This window comes from Ziziphus jujuba, chromosome 10 (genome assembly GCF_031755915.1).
Source record: "Ziziphus jujuba cultivar Dongzao chromosome 10, ASM3175591v1".
Taxonomy (NCBI): domain Eukaryota; kingdom Viridiplantae; phylum Streptophyta; class Magnoliopsida; order Rosales; family Rhamnaceae; genus Ziziphus; species Ziziphus jujuba.
This window is the reverse complement of record NC_083388.1, coordinates 12,238,151-12,255,779: the sequence shown is the minus strand read 5'-3', so window position 1 is coordinate 12,255,779 and position 17,629 is coordinate 12,238,151. Positions and strand designations below refer to the sequence as shown.

Below are 17,629 nucleotides of genomic sequence, written 5' to 3'. Positions count from 1 at the left end.
CTCTGAAGATGAGCAGTCTCTCTATCTCTTGCGCACTATTTCTCTAGCTCAGATTCAATGGGTAAAATCTATTTTAAGTTTTTGCTATGTGGGTTCGTCGTTTTGATTGATTTTGAGGTCGAAATTCAACTTTTATTAGATAAATTTAGGATTTTGAGTACCTGGGTAATCTTAGTTTTCGGTGTTGAAAAATGGCTGAAGTGCTTTTTCTTTTGGACATATGAATATGTATTTTTGATTTTATTTTTGGGTGTAAATTCCGTAAATTTCCATGCTGTGAATTGCTTTTTGCAATGCTGTAAGACCCCATATGTGTTTTCCACTACCCATTATTCCAAACGCACTTGTGATAATTCATGGCTTTTTCATTTTCTTTCTCAATATAGACTTCAAGAGGCATGTAAACTGCTTGAGAAATTGTCTGAGAGAGATGGGCATGGTGGTGTTGTTCATTGGACTGCATTTGTGTTTTGGCTGCAACTAAGATACTTGAAGTTTGAAAAAAAAAAAAAAAAAAAAAGGGAAAAAAACCATCCTGCCCCGTCTTTAAAAAAACAGGAAACTGTGGGGATGGGATGGGAAATTTCCTATGGGATAGGATTTTAAAAATTGACCTTGCCCATTCCGTTGACATTCCTAATTTCACATTTATATATGCCTCTCAAGCGGGAATAATTAATAAATGGGTCAGGCTTTTACCAACACCCATAAAAGTAGTTTGGATTTATTTATCTTGCAAAAATTTAACCAAAATAACACCTAGATAAACCTATCAATTTATTGGATCTAGCATCACAAAATTAGATACTAACACCCCCCAGCTAATATATTTTTTGGTTCCATCTTTGAAAATCACGCATCAATACATCTAAAATCTAGTGGCATATTACCAAAAAATGAAAAAAAAAATTTATTTAAAAAGTGAAGACAGAGAATTCTCTCAGGCCTAGTTAAAAATAGTTTTTGGAGTAGATTTATTATTTGTCTTAAAGAAGCAAATACATTTCAGAAATATGGGTACAAATAGGCTCGAATGCACCTTAATCACTAATAGAAACCCTACCAACATAGGTAACAGCTCCATGCACTTGCGATGTAACTTAAGCAACTCTTAACTTCAGCACTTTGGAAGAAATCTTCACATTAAATCAAGTGTCATAAAGAACAATTTGCACTTTTCCCTTCATTCAAATGAAAATATCGTGACAAGTACTGTTTTAAGGAGATGAACATTGTTTACTCAAAGTTTGAATTCTTTAAAATGAGTCCTTAAAAAGAATGGAACTACATAAAATCGTGCTAAAAGTATTACACTGAAATTTATAGAAAAAAGAATTTCACGACCAATCCCTACAAAATCCACACTGCTGAGTGTGTTGTGTGTACGTATAAGACTATAAAATTTACCTTCCGATGAACTGAAAATTAGGAAAAGCTATATGGTGATGCTGATTCCCCAGCTCTCTACAAGCGAATCTAAAACAAACACCCTCCCATCCCCAATCCCCCACCTCTCTTTTTCTCCAAATTCTATAAAAAAAAAGAAAAAAAAAATGAAGAAGAAGAAAATACGCCCAGAACCCTTTCATGCCACCATAACCAAAAAGAATGACCTAGGATTTTACATTTGCAACTGTAAGTCAAAAGTTGAGCATCATTATGTTAATGCAGATTAAAAGTCCTCTCTGCCAGCCAAAATGGGGTTTGATTTCCATCTCAGTTCAAGCCATTATATATGCTATCTTCCCTTGAAACAAGGGAAATGATGTATGCATAGATTAATCCTCATCCTCATTCAAGGAGGCAAAGGAGAAAGGTCTGAACTTGTAGCCATCACCATGGTAGAACTTATTTTGAAATTCCACCCAATGAAGACGCAAGGCATGAAGAAAAGCACTGAGTGTCTCCATCATGAGCAGTATGAAGGCAGTTGCAAAGGAAAATACTGCTAATCCAACTAACCGGATTACTAAATTGTCATACCTGTTGCAAAAATGTATAACAGCAAATTACCTGTAAGAAAATGTGCAAACTCAAATGTATAAATAACAGAGGGAACTTTGTTTCTATGTTTGGTCTAATGGTTGAGCTTCATAGCAAAGGGGTTTATTGGGTTTTACTACAGAATAACCATCAGTCATACTAATTGGTTTTGCATTTGATCAAAGGAATGGACTCGGGGAGGGCACATAATCTAGATAAAATACAATTGCGCAAGGAATGAAAAAGCCAGATTAATCAATTTCATTATCTAGTTGAAAGATGGAACTATGAATAGCTAAATTAATTATTATGTTCAGTTAACTACTGGAAATTGAAGTGAACACATGCAGAGAGAGAGAGAGAGAGAGATAACAGAATAATAATTCCTTATCTCTAGGTGCAGAATATCCAAGTTTATCATTATTGTGGAACGCACAATTTCATAGAAATTCTCATTCCTTAAGTCAATGGAACAGGCATTCTAAGGAATACCTATTCCATTTTACTGTTCTTCCCATAAACCAAACATTGATGAAAGCATTCTGCCAGACTTATCAGTTGAGTATTATTATTGAGCTAGGAAGAACACTAAAACTACAACAGAATTATCTAAGTTGTTTATGCTATAAAGAATAAAGCCTGGTTTCAGGCTATAGTTCAGTCGATTGTGCATCCTATGTAGTAATAAATGACAAAAATGACATCAGTAAAATTCTTGGAAGAGTGGCAACTTGGCAATAAGTTATGCAATGCTATGTTTTCATTAGTGTGAGCTAATTAGAAAATGCCAAAGTTTTATCAGGGATGCAGCTATGTAGTAAATAGTGGCAAAAGGATGGAGATATGGGAACTCTATTTAGAGTTTAAGATCATCCTAGATATTCATCTAAATACCTCTCCTACCAACAATCATCACCTATAAGTCATAGAATTCATTTTTCTATTTGACTACGTTTGAGGATTTCTCACCCATTAAATACTAGTACTGTTTTCTTTGTTTTATATCAATTAAACGAAGACATGTTTCCTATAAAAAAATAATAATAATAACATAATAAAGTGATTCTTATCTCACTTCTGAGAAGAATAAGTAACCATATGAAAACAAGATAAAAATAGAAAGAAAGTAAAAAAGATTATAAGAAAAGAATAATTATAATAATAAAGGGTAAATTGCACAAAGATAAAAGACAAGAAATATATTTTATTACATAGTTCAAAACAGTTAAAAACTCACCCCCAGGCAAGGAGTAGGACTTTCTCATAAAATACAGTTGAGAGTTCTGAGTGGGCCAAACTGCAATAAACAAAATAGATGTCAACTGCATAACTATAGGATGAAACAAGTTTAGAAAACATGAGATAAAAATCCTATGAATACCTTAAAGCCCAAAGTCGAAGATATGATGCCGTATTTGAAACTGCACCCAGTACAAACTCTATGGAATGTATCATTTGGTGCACAAATACCTCACTAAAATTGAACTCCTCATGATGTTGTCTTGCAGAATCAGGTTCCACCTCGAGATCCATCTCTGAGGTGCCAAGCATCCCATAGGTGCGACCTTGAAACCTCTAGACAGTGACATCAAGAAAACATAGTTTTACTTCTCCCAATCTCCACATAAAATTCCTCAAATCGAAGCTACTAGTGACATACAGAGAACTAAAATACTCCATGTAGTAAATTGTAAGCCCACTTCACCAGATGAGGTTCATAACTTAAATTGAAAAACAATTTCCAAAGAACAGAAACACCTGAAGCAAAACCAATGATGAATTCATAGCTTCAATGGGATTATTAAAGCCAAATTAATAACTCAATACCTCCAAATGAAGCTTCTTCAAAATAAAAGGTTTTGGAAAAAGCATCCAGGGAACTGCAACTAAAGCCAAAAGCAACAACAAGATCTGCAAGACGAGGAGCCTTGTTAGACTATTAAGCGTAAAGCAAAATGATCAAGTATAAAAGGTAGAAACAGAGACAAAGTGGAGATTGTGCCTGAAGAGGTCTTTGTCCCCAGAACAACTGATTTTCACCAAGATCCTCAGTGGGACTTAGAAACATGTAAATCATAACATGGTAGAGGTCTGCCTGAGATCCAGTGCACCACTTGATGACAATAAGAAGTGCAAGATACCCAAAAAGACTGTTAAGAAAGATCATCTGTGGCACAAACTGATACCTACCAAGGGGACGCAGATAAGTCAAACCTCTTTTACTTACCTTAGAAAGTAGGGACAGAAAAAGAACAGTATGGTTGATATAAGGAAGGAAGAGAGAAAAATCAGAAAAGGTATGAAAAGGAGACACACCTTATATCAATTGAGCTGCCAAAAAAATGTGAATTGAAGTAACTTAAAATGATTCCCAAGTTCATTTGGACAACACCCAACAAAATAGACATCTTCATTTTGAGAGAGTTCAAAAATGGAAGTTCTGAACGGCTTCCACGCCAACTAGGGTCCACACCAAATGGGTATGTATCTTGGTATTTGACTAAGCCAGTAGTGTGTGCATCACTGCTTAAGGGGGGAAAAATGATGATGAAGGATCATACTATAAATTGAAAATTCTCTTAGAAAACAAGTTTGCTAAGTCAAGTAGTCAGACATCATAAAAGGAAAAAACATACATATATTTATATGAATTTTTTTCACCCCACAGGAGGGAAATGAGGTTAAAAAGTAAAATAACGTACTGAAAAAGATGCCCAAGAAATAACAATAACAATTTGGTTTCAAACAAGTAAAGATATACCAAGTTAAATCCAAGATTTGAAACAAAATTCTATAAAGCACATCAATAAAAGATCATTAAATCACATTTCAACTAAACTCCTGAATAGAAAAGATGACAGGCAAAGTTGTATCAGATAAATATATGATTGAATAGGAGAATTTAATTGACTTAAATTAAATCTTGCTTTAAAGATTTACGAGGGAGAGAAAGCATACTGGCAAGTAGAATCTCTGCATTTGTAAGCAGATTCACCAAATATATGATAAGGAACCGAGAAAAATTCATTGTAAATCAAGCCGCAATAAATTGAAAACAGTGACATCAAAAGAAGTACATAGCGACCACCAAACAGCATCTCCATAAAGCTTCCAAGTTTCTGTCAGAAATAAAGAAAGAATTTTAGCTAAAGGAAAAACACGCTCTCTCATCTTTTCTTTTTCTTTTTTTCCTGTAGATGCACTAGATCCATTTTATCTAGCCATTTAAAATGAATATTCTTGATAGCCCAAAAAGTATGAATGTGATACAATCTGCCACAAATTTAAAGCTTTTATTTCAGTGGAGGAACAAAATTCATAAATTAATTTGGTCATACAGTTTCTGATAGAAAATTTTCTTCTTAAACTTTGTGCAACCATTTGGTGGTAAGGACCTACCTGTCCACTGAGCTTACTTTCACGAGCTATAAGAACTAATGCTCCCAGCAACAAGCATATTCCATGACCCCAGTCCCCAAACATCACCGCGAAAAGAAATGGAAATGTAATCACAGTGTACACTGCAGGATTTGCTTCTTGATATCTTGCAACACTGCCAAACAAATTATTCAATTAGACTCCAATTGAATAAACAGCTTAGTTGTTGACCAAAAGAAAACCAGCTTAATCTCAATGTCAATTTAATTTCAATGAATTCATGCCACAGTTTTTTTTTTTTTTTTTTCCTTTCCTTTTTTTTAATGAATTCACCTACCATATTTGCTTTTTGCATGTGATGTTAATGCAACCACAGTTACCAAAATTAGTAATATCAAACCAATCTATCATTACCCATTTTTCAATTGACTATTTAGATGTTAGCATAATTCTTGCTGCAAAAGAGAGGAAAATAACGTTTAAATAAGGAACAAAAATATGCTAATGATTTAATATAGCAAACAATGCCTTCTTAAACTGTCAAAGTAGTTGGGGGCAAGAAGTGGACGTTTAATCATCTATATATGTTTTTTTTGTTTATTTGTGTTTGTTATTGTTTTTGTTTTTATTTTTATTTATTTATTTGTTTATTTTCTATGGCAGATGTCAACAAAATAATTGGTGCTACTTGTGTTATGAATGCCATGTAGATTAATTTGCTATGGTCACTAACATTTATTATATTTCCTAAAGAAGCACAATTTAAATGTAGCCTCTAGTTTACTTAGGTAGTCAGAGAGACAATTATTTTGATATTCCAAACAGTTCTGACCTTTTTGATTTTTGCGTCATCACCAATTCAGAAAATTCACTCTATGTTCTTTTTTTTTTCTTTTTAACTCCAAATACTACTAGTAGTAGTTGCTTAATAAATAGATCACATTACAAAAACCACTTCCTTCAATAATTTTAATAAATTTATAATTATTAAACTCAGAATTTTAAATTTGTCTGATACTAATGAATCATAATCTGATTGTATCCACAATAATTCCTCACTATAAGAGATCCTCACCCACTAACTAATTGGTATTGCCGAAAGCAATATGGTGCTCTTCTTAGAAAATTTTACTTCTTTGAAAATTTAATTTCCCAAATTAGATGAAAAGACAAAAAAGTGCCTAACATGAATGTTAGCAGCATATTTTGACTCACCCATATGCATCAACAATTTCTTGATAAGCGCTTGTGAAACGGTTGGTTCTAAAATATGTGGGAGGTGATTCTACCGCATCCATCAGATGAAATATTATCCCAACTTGTGAATTGCTATCAAATGTTGCACGTTGCAGTGCCTCCTGAATCTGCATCGATCACACTTTGTCAAATATGACATCACTTTGCAAACATCCTCAAAAAATTGAAAGGAATTCAAGTAATTACAAAGCAATCCAAAACACACAAAGGTAGAAACTAAAATAGTTTCACCTGAGTTTTTGCGAAAATTGGGCACCATCCCTCTCCAACAAGACATTTTTTGGTCACATCAAAATTTAGCATATTTAATGTATCGTACACAGCTTTCTCCCTTCTAACCTGGGGAGATAGGAGCATCAGATGAATATCACAATCATGTTGAACCCAAATCATTCAAATGTCGTCATCAAATTTTATTTCGATACTCAATCTTGTTTTTATTGCTCAAGAAAGTGCAAACAACAAATAACAAGACATAACAGCTATATATCTTACCATGCTCATCCATTTTGCTAGGTGGAAACCTACAGAAGAAAGGGCCTTATTTCGATGTCGCATCCCTGCATCTAAAGTTGCTTCCAGTTCAGCAAGGCGTGACGAAACCTATCCAAAAAAAAGTGAGGGAACATTCAGAAAATGATACGGTCTCCCTCGAACCATTGGCACTTCATACTCTTAGGGCCATAACAAGGCATTTATTGTTCGGACAAGAAAAACAAAACTGGCATGGTAGAAGTAAGTGAGTTAGTTTATCAAAAGAATGTCATTTTAAGCTTGAAATTTCTTTTAGCTTTAGGGAAAGACAAACAATCGATTACTTGAACTGCCTACTTACTTCTCTCGTTAATTGCCTCTGTTTAGTTATATCCTCGGGCACAGGATAGCAATTTGCACCAAATGCTTCACAAATTTTCAGAATCTTTGTTTTTGCCTGCTCCCCAGAGAAAAACACTACAAATACTGTTTTCTCTACCTGAAAAGTTACTCAAACGAATGAGAAAATGCTGTTTTTCTTAAAAAGGCAAAGTACATAACGCATGGTGCAGAAAAAGTAAATGGCTGGGAAGGAATTTAAATTTTGCATGCAAGAATATAAAGAAGGAACATATATATCAAAATAAAATTGATCTGAGCAGACATAAGAACCATTTCAGTAGATAAAGGATCCATAATCTGTTCATCAGCAGGTGCTTGGTTGAAAAGCATGTTGCCCCTTGTAGCACGAAACAGCATCCTCTCAAATCTAAGAACTTTGGAATTACAAATAATACCACTAATAAATCTCAAGCCAGATTGGTCTGGACGTCCAGGTCTCATCTCCTGCAAAATAAACAATGCATGGAAAAAAATTGAACTTTGAAATTAGCTGTGTACCAAAAAAATATGAGGTTAGTAAAAAATAATGAATGAGGACCTGTTCCAGCAATGATGCCGTCTCAACATAGCCATCATTTGAGTAGACATTCTCATCTAATTCCCTGTCCTCTGAAACTGCATGGTTATTACTTGATACAAGAAAGCCACCTGCCTGATATTATCCACAAAAAGATATATGTATGAAGGCATATGATAATCAGCATTTGAATATAGAGTAAGGTTGATTCCCCTAAAGAAAAGGCCATATTTGATGAATGGGAAGAATGACAGACAAGCAGTAGGATCAAAATGAAATAAAATATATATATAAAGAAAGCCACCTGCCTGATATTATCCACAAAAAGATATATGTATGAAGGCATATGATAATCAGCATTTGAATATAGAGTAAGGTTGATTCCCCTAAAGAAAAGGCCATATTTGATGAATGGGAAGAATGACAGACAAGCAGTAGGATCAAAATGAAATAAAATATATATATATATATATATATATATAAATATATATATGCATATAATAAAGAAAACGGAAAGCTTTACCATGAACCAACCCATACAAATTAATAAATAACTGTATGGTTATTTGTCTTGAAAGTTAGAACCTATGACTAAAAATGCCATCTCACAACAGAACCACCTAAACCAACATGATGGAGAACGATGGAGACGGATTATAATTATTAGGGTTTTAAGATTTCTAGAATTTTAATATTATTATGCTTATTTGATATTTAGGACTTTAATATTATCATGTTTATTAGGTTTCTTATTATTATTTTAGTTTAAAAAGGTTTATTATTTGGTTTCCTTATTTAACTCGATTTCTTATAATTTTAGTTTCCTAATGTTATTAGGTAGTTTTGTTATAAATAGGAATTTTTGTAACTCTTTTAAAAAAAATTGATTAATAATACAAATATTTTTCTGAGAGTTATTTATCTGGCTTTGTGTAATGCAAACCAAAACTAAGTATGATACCTAGATAGGGACTAGGTATGATGCCTAAAGATTTTAGGAGTGATTCCAAAAATTGTTCTAGTGTGATGCCAAAACCTAACTTTTAATTAGTTTTAAAAAGGTTTATTATTTGGTTTCCTTATTTAACTCGATTTCTTATAATTTTAGTTTCCTAATGTTATTAGGTAGTTTTGTTATAAATAGGAATTTTTGTAACTCTTTTAAAAAAAATTGATTAATAATACAAATATTTTTCTGAGAGTTATTTATCTTGCTTTGTGTAATGCAAACCAAAACTAAGTATGATACCTAGATAGGGACTAGGTATGATGCCTAGAGATTTTAGGAGTGATTCCTAAAATTGTTCTAATGTGATGCCAAAGCCTAACTTTTAATTTTCAATTTTCTTTTCTTCACCTTTCAATTTTCTTTTCCTCCCCCCTGTCCTACATCAGTTTGGTATCAGAGCAACGATCCAACCTTCTTTTTAAACAGTACCGCAGCATGAACAGTAATCGCATAACAGAACCACGTAAACAGTAACCCTGAGCTGCGTGAACAGTACTCCGCGTGAAGTATCTAGTGATCAGATTGTTTCGTTGGCTTAAAGCATCACGACTACTCGATCTGGAAAGAGTTTTAGAGATAGAATAACTGATAAATCAATTTCAATAACTATTTATTCGTATGGTAGAACAAGTAGAGTATCTCACTGCTCAGGTTAGAGATATTACTGTTCCAGTTAGCAATATTGAGGCACAAATATCTCGGCCTAGTAGTTCTTCAACTAACAACGAACAAGATGAGATTCCTGAAGCCAACATAAAAATCAAGAGAAGCAGCCAGCAAAGACAACTGCTCGAATACCCTAACCTACAGCCCAATAAACATCTAATTAGGTGAGAGATATGTTTCAATCAACACAAGAACGTCAAAATACTTTTGATGACATCACAAAGAGGGTAAAAATTGAAGTACCAGATTTCGAAGGTAAGATAAATCCAATCGAGTTTGCTGATTGGCTTTCTTCCATTGAAGAATATTTTAACTGGTACGATATGGATGATGATCGAAGAATAAGATTTGCTAGAATGAAACAAGTAGGTCTTGCTAAAATTTGGTGGATGGGTGTTGAAGGAGACTTAAAGAGAATGAGGCCAACATCCATTGGTAATTGGCAAGAGATGAAAGCTAATGAAAGCTAAGCTTAGGGAAAAAAACATGCCTACCAATTATTATGACAAATTATGTGAGCAAGCAATCAACTTGAAGCAAATATGTCGGTTGCTGAATATATGCAAAAGTTTGATGAATTGAAGACTCGAAGCCAACTACTTGAAGATCCAAGGCAAACACTTGCAAGATTAAAATCTGGTTTGAGATCAGACATTAGGAGAGAGCTGTTATGACAACCTATCTACAGCTTGGAGCGAGCTTTTCAAGTTTTTTTGGGCTTGGAGGAGTACCTTGGAAGTTCCAAAAGACTTGATACAACACTAAATCGCAGCACTAGCATGGTAGCAAATCAACCTTCTAAGACCAAGGCACCTGTTTCTAAGTCTATTGATCTTAGAGGAAAATGTAACAAGTGTTTCAAGTGTGGACAATCTGGACATATGGCATATAATTGTCCCAAGAAAAATTTACACCTTGGTGTGGAATATGATGAAGAACCAGAACAACAAAGAGAAAAGGATGAAGACGACTTCAACTATGGGGTTTGTAATCCTGATGATTTGGAAGAAGAAGATGAAATAGATACTTCACTAAATGCTGTTGTTAGACGCATCCTTTCAATTTCGAAAGATGAGAAGGAAGATTGGAACCGCACATCTATTTTGCAAACGCTAGTTTATTGTGGAAATCAAACACAAAAGCTTATCATTGATGGTGATAGTAGCATGAATGTTGTTTTGGCATCTATGGTAGAGCGCTTAAAAATTCCAACTGAACCACATCCACATCCACATCCATACAAGGTAGCATGGATTGACACTTTTATGTTCAATAATAGAGAAGTGGTGATGGTGTTGAAACATATGACGGTAGCTGAGATGGATAAATATAAGTTGGAAAAGCAAAGTAAGGTCTCAAACAACTCACAAAAGTCGCAGGACATTCTTTCCAATAAAGAATTTGAAGAGAAAAGTGAAAGAAAGTAGATTAAGGCTCAGGTTCTTCAACTACCAGATTTTGCAAAGGATTTTGAATCCTTACCTACACAACCCAAATTCATACCTGAACTTTTACCTACACAACCTGCCATCTTATCCAAATCCTTACCCAAAACCTTGCCTACACAACCTGTCACCTTACTAGAACCCTTATTTTTTACACAACTTGCCACCTTACCTGAATTCTTATCTACACAACCTGTCACCTTACTTAGATCACAATCTACACAACCTAAATGTGTCAAGTTGGATCCAGATCAATTGAATGAAGGGCTTTTGTTGACCTTGAATGTCCCTAAATTTGCTAGCCATGTAGTTCTCTTCATCAAGTTTGAGCTTCTGCCGCTGATGTTATCATTCTTGAAGTTTCACTTATTGCTTTATGATTTCAGCTTTAAACTCGCCAGAGTCTTGTTCTCTAAGAGGGGGGGAATGATGGAAAACGATGGAGACTACACAGGATTATAATTATTAGGGTTTTATGATTTTTAGAATTTTAATATTATTTTGTTTTTTTGATATTCAGGGTTTTAATATTATTATGTTTTATTAGATTTCTTATTATTATTTTAGTTTTAGAAAGGTTTATTATTTGGTTTCCTTATTTAACTAGATTTCTAATTATTTAGTTTTATAATGTTATTAGGTGGTTTTGTTATAGATATTTCTAATTATTTAGTTTTATAATGTTATTAGGTGGTTTTGTTATAGATATGGATTTTTGTAACTCTTTCAAAAAAAGTTGATTAACAAATATTTTTCTGAGAGTTATTTCTCTGGTTTTGTAGCAAACCAAAACTAGATGCGATGCCTAGGGACTAGGTGTGATGCCTAGGCATTTTAAAAGTGATTCCTAAAATTGTTCTAGTGCGATGCTAGAGCCTATCTTTTAATTTTCAATTTTCTTTCCTTCCCCACCTGTCCTACATCACAACATTTAGGGGCTAAATGTAATGCCATAACTGTGCAGTATAATTCTTAACTCAAACAAGTTTATGGTGAAACCAAAGGATCTAGACCTCCATCAAAGTGGAGCCAGAATTTGGAATTAGTGGGGCAACTATAAAAATAAATAAAATTGGAGAAGTTGAATTTTAAATTATATAACTTGGTTTCACAAAACGAAAAAGAAAAGAAAGAAATTTAAGCATTAGTGTGAATAAATTTTGTCATGAATCTATAGTTTCTTCCAGTAAAGACACGAATCTATACTTGGTACTATTATACATCTTTTTATAATAAAAGACAATCAAATTCTTCAAGTATAGATATGATAGTTAAAAGTTAGACATGACAGGTAAAGAAAATATAGTTAACAAATAAACATAAAAATAAAAACATAGAAAAAAAATTAGGTGAGGAGAGCCAATCAAATCAAAATATGAAGAGATAAAAGTCTATATGTGGAAGATAAATATCTTTTCTTTAAACAAAATAAGTTAAAGTCAAATTTCAATTGAGGGCAAATTAATATAAAAATTCTTTAAAAAAAAATTAAAATCCTATATCATGCAACAGAACCAAAAAAAAAAAAAAAAAAAAAAAAAAAAAAAAAAAAAAAAAAACCCAAGCATAGAGGAAATTGCCCCCGTTGCCCCCAAGTATCTGCCACTGGCCTCCATGTTGCCAGGCAACAAAAAAAGATGGAGTTGGAGAGAACCTAGTTCACATGTTAGGTTTCAGTTGACATGCACTAATGCACAAGGACGCAGATATGAGACCTCTGGTTGAAAACATATTAAGAAAACAGCAGATGGGAAACCACTGTTACATCACTTAAACTGGACAGAAGAGAAAAAAGCCAATTACCTTTTGGAGTACCATCTTGAACTCCAAGAGTTCATTGTATGACTGTCGAAGTTTCTCGCTATTAGAGTTCATTTCAATTAGCTCATGTTCATGCTCAGCAAGTTGAATCTGGTGTTTGGGGGGGTGGGGGGGTGGTGGAGAGAAGAAAGAGCATAGTTATTACAGAAGAAAATATTCCCCACATGAAACATCCAAAATATACTCCATGAGATAACAATTCACAATTGCTCAGTTTGTTTTCAGTCAAAGGTTTCAGTTAAATGTTTATACTGACACCATAAAACAAAGACCAAGCCGAAAAGGGAGGGAAGCAAAATAAACTCTTATAAAGAAAAAAGAAATGACCAAAGCAAAAATAATAGAAAAATACCTCAAGTTCCTCCAACTCAATGTCAGGTTGCAGAACAGGATGCATGGAAGAAATAAGACTAGTTCTCCTGATTTGATCTTTGAAAAATCGTAGCTTTCTTGACATCTCTGCACATCGCTTTACCTGTGAAAGACCTCATAGGGATAAAAACATGATAAAGAATAACTGGTTGCTGCAGTCTACATCATTCTCAATTATGGTATCCTAATAGCAAAATACAGTTAAGGACTTTCTAGTAAATGCAATTAAAGGTTTAATTCACAACAATCCAGAAATTGATGACTTTAGTAAAAGTCTTTTAAGACAATGGCTTTTATTATCTGGAAATAAAAACCAAAAGGGGGGGGACCTATAAAATCATGTTTTGATGCTAAACAATATACTAATAAATCACTCTTATTTAGTTTTGGTTACCACTTCAATAACAAAAAAGAATGCATGTAGAATTGGCAAACATGTCAGAGAAAAGACACTAGAAATTGTAAAACTGGAACAACAAACAGCATGCGTAATGATACAAGGGCAAAACTGAAGTAGAGTGGGAACACTAAGTGTTCAAACTCCAGTAATACTTGTAATCAGATCCAGATGCATACCTGATTAACAAAAGTCCGTTGGAAAGGGCTTTTATCAGCATTCAACTGTCAAAAAGAATTAAAATGACCATGAGTATAGAGATTGCAAGTATCTAAGAGTATATGGCAAATTCCTTGTAAAAGTTCTCATAAATGATATAAAAGGCCCAAAAACTACTCTAATAATTTACGTATGAGAAATAACCCAAAGAAAAAATTAAAAGAAGAATATATATATATAACAGTGCTTTTCAAATTATTTAATGATGTTTAAGATTACATATTCACCAAAAGCTATAAAGAAAAATTGAGACATGAACTGAGATAGATAAATATCAATTTAAAACCACTGATATACGTTGATATTATGACCTCAAGTTTGTGATCCATAAAGTAACCTATATTTCTTGGGGTTGCGTCCATTCACAAAATGCTATATTAAAACTGGAAGTTGCCATATCTTATAGACAGACAGTATAAAATATCATACAAAAGGACGCCACATCAAATCAAGATACTTCCAAAAATTTCCACAAAAAAGAAGGGAAAAAATAAAAAAAGATACTTTTAAAAATTCAATCAACACATGATGACTCAGGAAATGAAATCCTTGGCACAGGCAAAAGCAATCTCATTGTACCCCAAGAAGGTTGGACCTAAAGAGGAGACTCCACGACATAGAATTCAATGCAATTCAAGCAAAGGGCTTGTATAGTTTTTGGAGCATTTAGTAATTCATGTGTCCAGGAAAGTACAATAATGGGACGGCGATATAAAATTAGCAATCTTATCTTATGTGAAACAATGCATCCCACTAAAATTCAATAAATAACTAAAAATTTAAATCCTTAATCAAAGTCAGATACAACTTATGCAATTTCCAAGTAGAGCAAGCTTCAGAATAACTTGGATCTCATTAGCAACATGTCTTCATACCTATGACTTAATTTCTAATTTTTAGATGATCTCCTTTCACTCAGAAAAGGCCAGGACACACTTTAGGGAAATTAAAATAAGCCTCCGAGACCTTTTGACACACTTATAATACTTCCTCTTTAAGAAGTTATACCAGAATAACTACATCATAACAAGTTATAGAAATTTCAATTGACCTCTCCTGAGGTGAGTATAATTATAGGAAATAACTAAAATTCATTACTTGAGTCCTCTATTATTAAGATGATCCAGTCTAATTATATCATTTGATCAAGTTATGCTTAAAATGAAAGAGTTAAACTATGAACACCCAAACCGCTAGTAGTTTTCTGTGATTATTCCTAACCAAAAGGTTGGTCAATGAGATTTTCCCTAACAAATACATAAATATATATAGATATATAGATATATGTATATTTGTGAATGCAAGCAGTCATATGCATATAGATTCCCCCGGATGATACAACCTTGGATTAAAATTTTTGTGAATGCACAAAGAAAATGACGACCAAGGTCCCCAATTCAACAAAAGTTTCGACTTCAAACAAGGCACGAAGATAAATTTCATATTCGATATTAAAATTTATAAACACAATTCAAAAAACTAAATTTCTCACTAACTGACTCTGTACAATTATTTATTTACTTTTTGAACGAACAACTCTCTCAATAACTAAGATGAAGCAAAATGGAAAATCATACAATTAAAAAACCGCAAAGTGATTTGAGTTTCAAACTGAATACCTATCCCCAAGTCTCCGAATATTCTATTCAACTAAAAATAAACAAATAAACAAATGCCAAACCTAAGATTAGTGATAGAGACCCAGTCAGATCTGAATCGGAACTTACGTCTCGAAATTGGAAGAGACCGAGTTCACCGAGGTAAGAGATGGCGCGGTGAGCGGATTCGACGGGAATAATGAGCTGCACGAAGGTCATCTTCTCAGAGCGCAACAGATCCATGGGTGGCAAGTTGTCTATGAAGTCGTCCATTTTCTGGGAAACCAAACCGGAAAAAGAGAAATAACTTTCAGTTGACCTTTTCGGATCTGAAAATTTTTTTCTCAGATCTGAAACTCTCTGTGTTGTCTGGTTAGTTTGGTGCGTTATTTGGCAACTTTGTGTTTCAGTTAGTTTGACGCTGTTGTTGTTTTTGTTTTCATTTTTCTTTTTTTCTTTTTTTTTTTTATAATTGTTTTTCAATGGCAACTGCCATTAGAGTCGGGAATTCGCATATTTTTTATGCATGATAGAAAAATCGGAATAAAAAACTAAGAAGAAAAATGAAATAAAATAAAAGACCGCACGGGAAGGATTTATAAGATTCTTGGATTAAGCGATGGTCATAGTCCACTACGAGCGAAATTCTGGCAGGAGTATGCACTGCCTCCACTTATATTGAATATGTATTGAATACACAAACTCTGTTATATTGTAGATTTTTTCTGTTTTTTTTTTTTTTTCGTCTATCACGCTATATTATTCGAAATGTATTCAATTTGAATTTTAATAATTTTTTATAAACTTTTTGAATGATTGGTTTAGAATTTTATAAAATTTTATGATTTTTCATAAAGTTTATGGAATTTTAAAAGAATTTTAAAATTTTATGTTTATAAATTTTATTGAAATTTATAAAATTGAAAAAAAAAATTATGCATTTTTATAGACTTTTATTTTTAAAAGATTTAGAGAATTTTTTTTCTCATATCATTAATTATTTTCTTAAAAATAATCATATCAATGAAAATTTATTCACAAAAACTAGTAGTAATAGAAATTCATAATTATTTTATAAAATTTCTATGATATATTTGAATTATTATCCTTATTTTAATATATATTTTTTGTTATTAATTTATTAAAATTTAATATGTACTATGAATGAAATCTATATAATATATAAAAAAACAAGAAGAATATACGCCATATGTCATTCTCATATTATTTCAATTTCCCTTCAAATCATTAATTAAAAAATTTATATTTTTTTATTATTTATGATTCATATTAAAATATTAATTAATATCAAATTGAACAGTTATTTAACAATATAATATTTTTTATCTTTTATTAGTTATATTCAAAAACATATATTTTTATTATTATAATATTATATAATTAATTAAAAAAAATGAAATTTTTTACTTTTTATGGATGTATTTAAAAATATATAAAATTTATTATTGTAAAATAATAATAAATATATATTATTATTTATTAATAATAAATAACTATATATTTATTATTATAATATTATAAGTATTATTACTATAAATGTAAGTGAACAACAAGTTTAAATATTATATATTTTAGATGTGATAAAGTAAAAAAATAAAATACATATTTTCATTATTATAATATTATATATGATATAAATTGTATTTGCATAGATATGTTTCCTTATCAAATATATTTTAAATATTTTCACATATACAAATGTGATTATAAGATTATATATTATAAATATTCTACTTTTATATATTATATACATTGTTGGTAATAATATATATTATATATTGAAAATTTTGCTATAATGAATATTGACATGCAAATTAAATGTAAATTATAATCAAATTATATATAATATCAAAATAAAATATATACAACACTTCATAAATTATATATAATTTAATATTGATTTGTATCATAATATACAAATCAATATATGTAGTTGTGAAACTGTATATATATCGTTATTAAATTTAAATTATTGTTAATTAAATTATAATAATCATAATAATAATAATAACAACAACAATAATAAATATAATTAAATTATATTATAATGATTTAATATATGAAAATTAA

At 31.8% G+C, this 17,629-nt stretch overlaps 1 protein-coding gene across 3 annotated transcripts; it reads right to left on the bottom strand.

The window, feature by feature from the left end:
* Window positions 1-1,158: 1,158 nt before the first annotated feature.
* LOC107411281 (V-type proton ATPase subunit a1) lies at window positions 1,159-16,204 on the bottom strand. Of its 3 annotated transcripts, XM_016018827.4 has the most exons (18): window positions 15,668-16,203; window positions 13,901-13,945; window positions 13,305-13,427; window positions 12,935-13,042; window positions 8,033-8,146; window positions 7,765-7,938; window positions 7,454-7,591; window positions 7,114-7,221; window positions 6,850-6,957; window positions 6,577-6,725; window positions 5,383-5,536; window positions 4,942-5,102; window positions 4,300-4,506; window positions 3,986-4,169; window positions 3,811-3,894; window positions 3,365-3,558; window positions 3,221-3,280; window positions 1,159-1,983 (listed from the first exon to the last, which is right to left on the bottom strand). In XM_016018827.4, the coding sequence occupies exons 1-18, from the start codon at window positions 15,809-15,811 to the stop codon at window positions 1,779-1,781; spliced, it is 2,460 nt and encodes an 819-aa protein (XP_015874313.1). In that variant the 5' UTR covers window positions 15,812-16,203; the 3' UTR covers window positions 1,159-1,778. The 3 variants fall into 3 exon arrangements, 2 of the variants coding, with proteins under 2 accessions (XP_015874313.1, XP_024926745.1); XM_025070977.3 differs by lacking the exon at window positions 12,935-13,042 and having other exon boundaries at window positions 15,668-16,204; XR_003054888.3 differs by lacking the exons at window positions 1,159-1,983; window positions 3,221-3,280 and adding an exon at window positions 3,644-3,741 and having other exon boundaries at window positions 3,419-3,558; window positions 15,668-16,204.
* Between the last annotated feature and the right edge of the window lie 1,425 nt (window positions 16,205-17,629).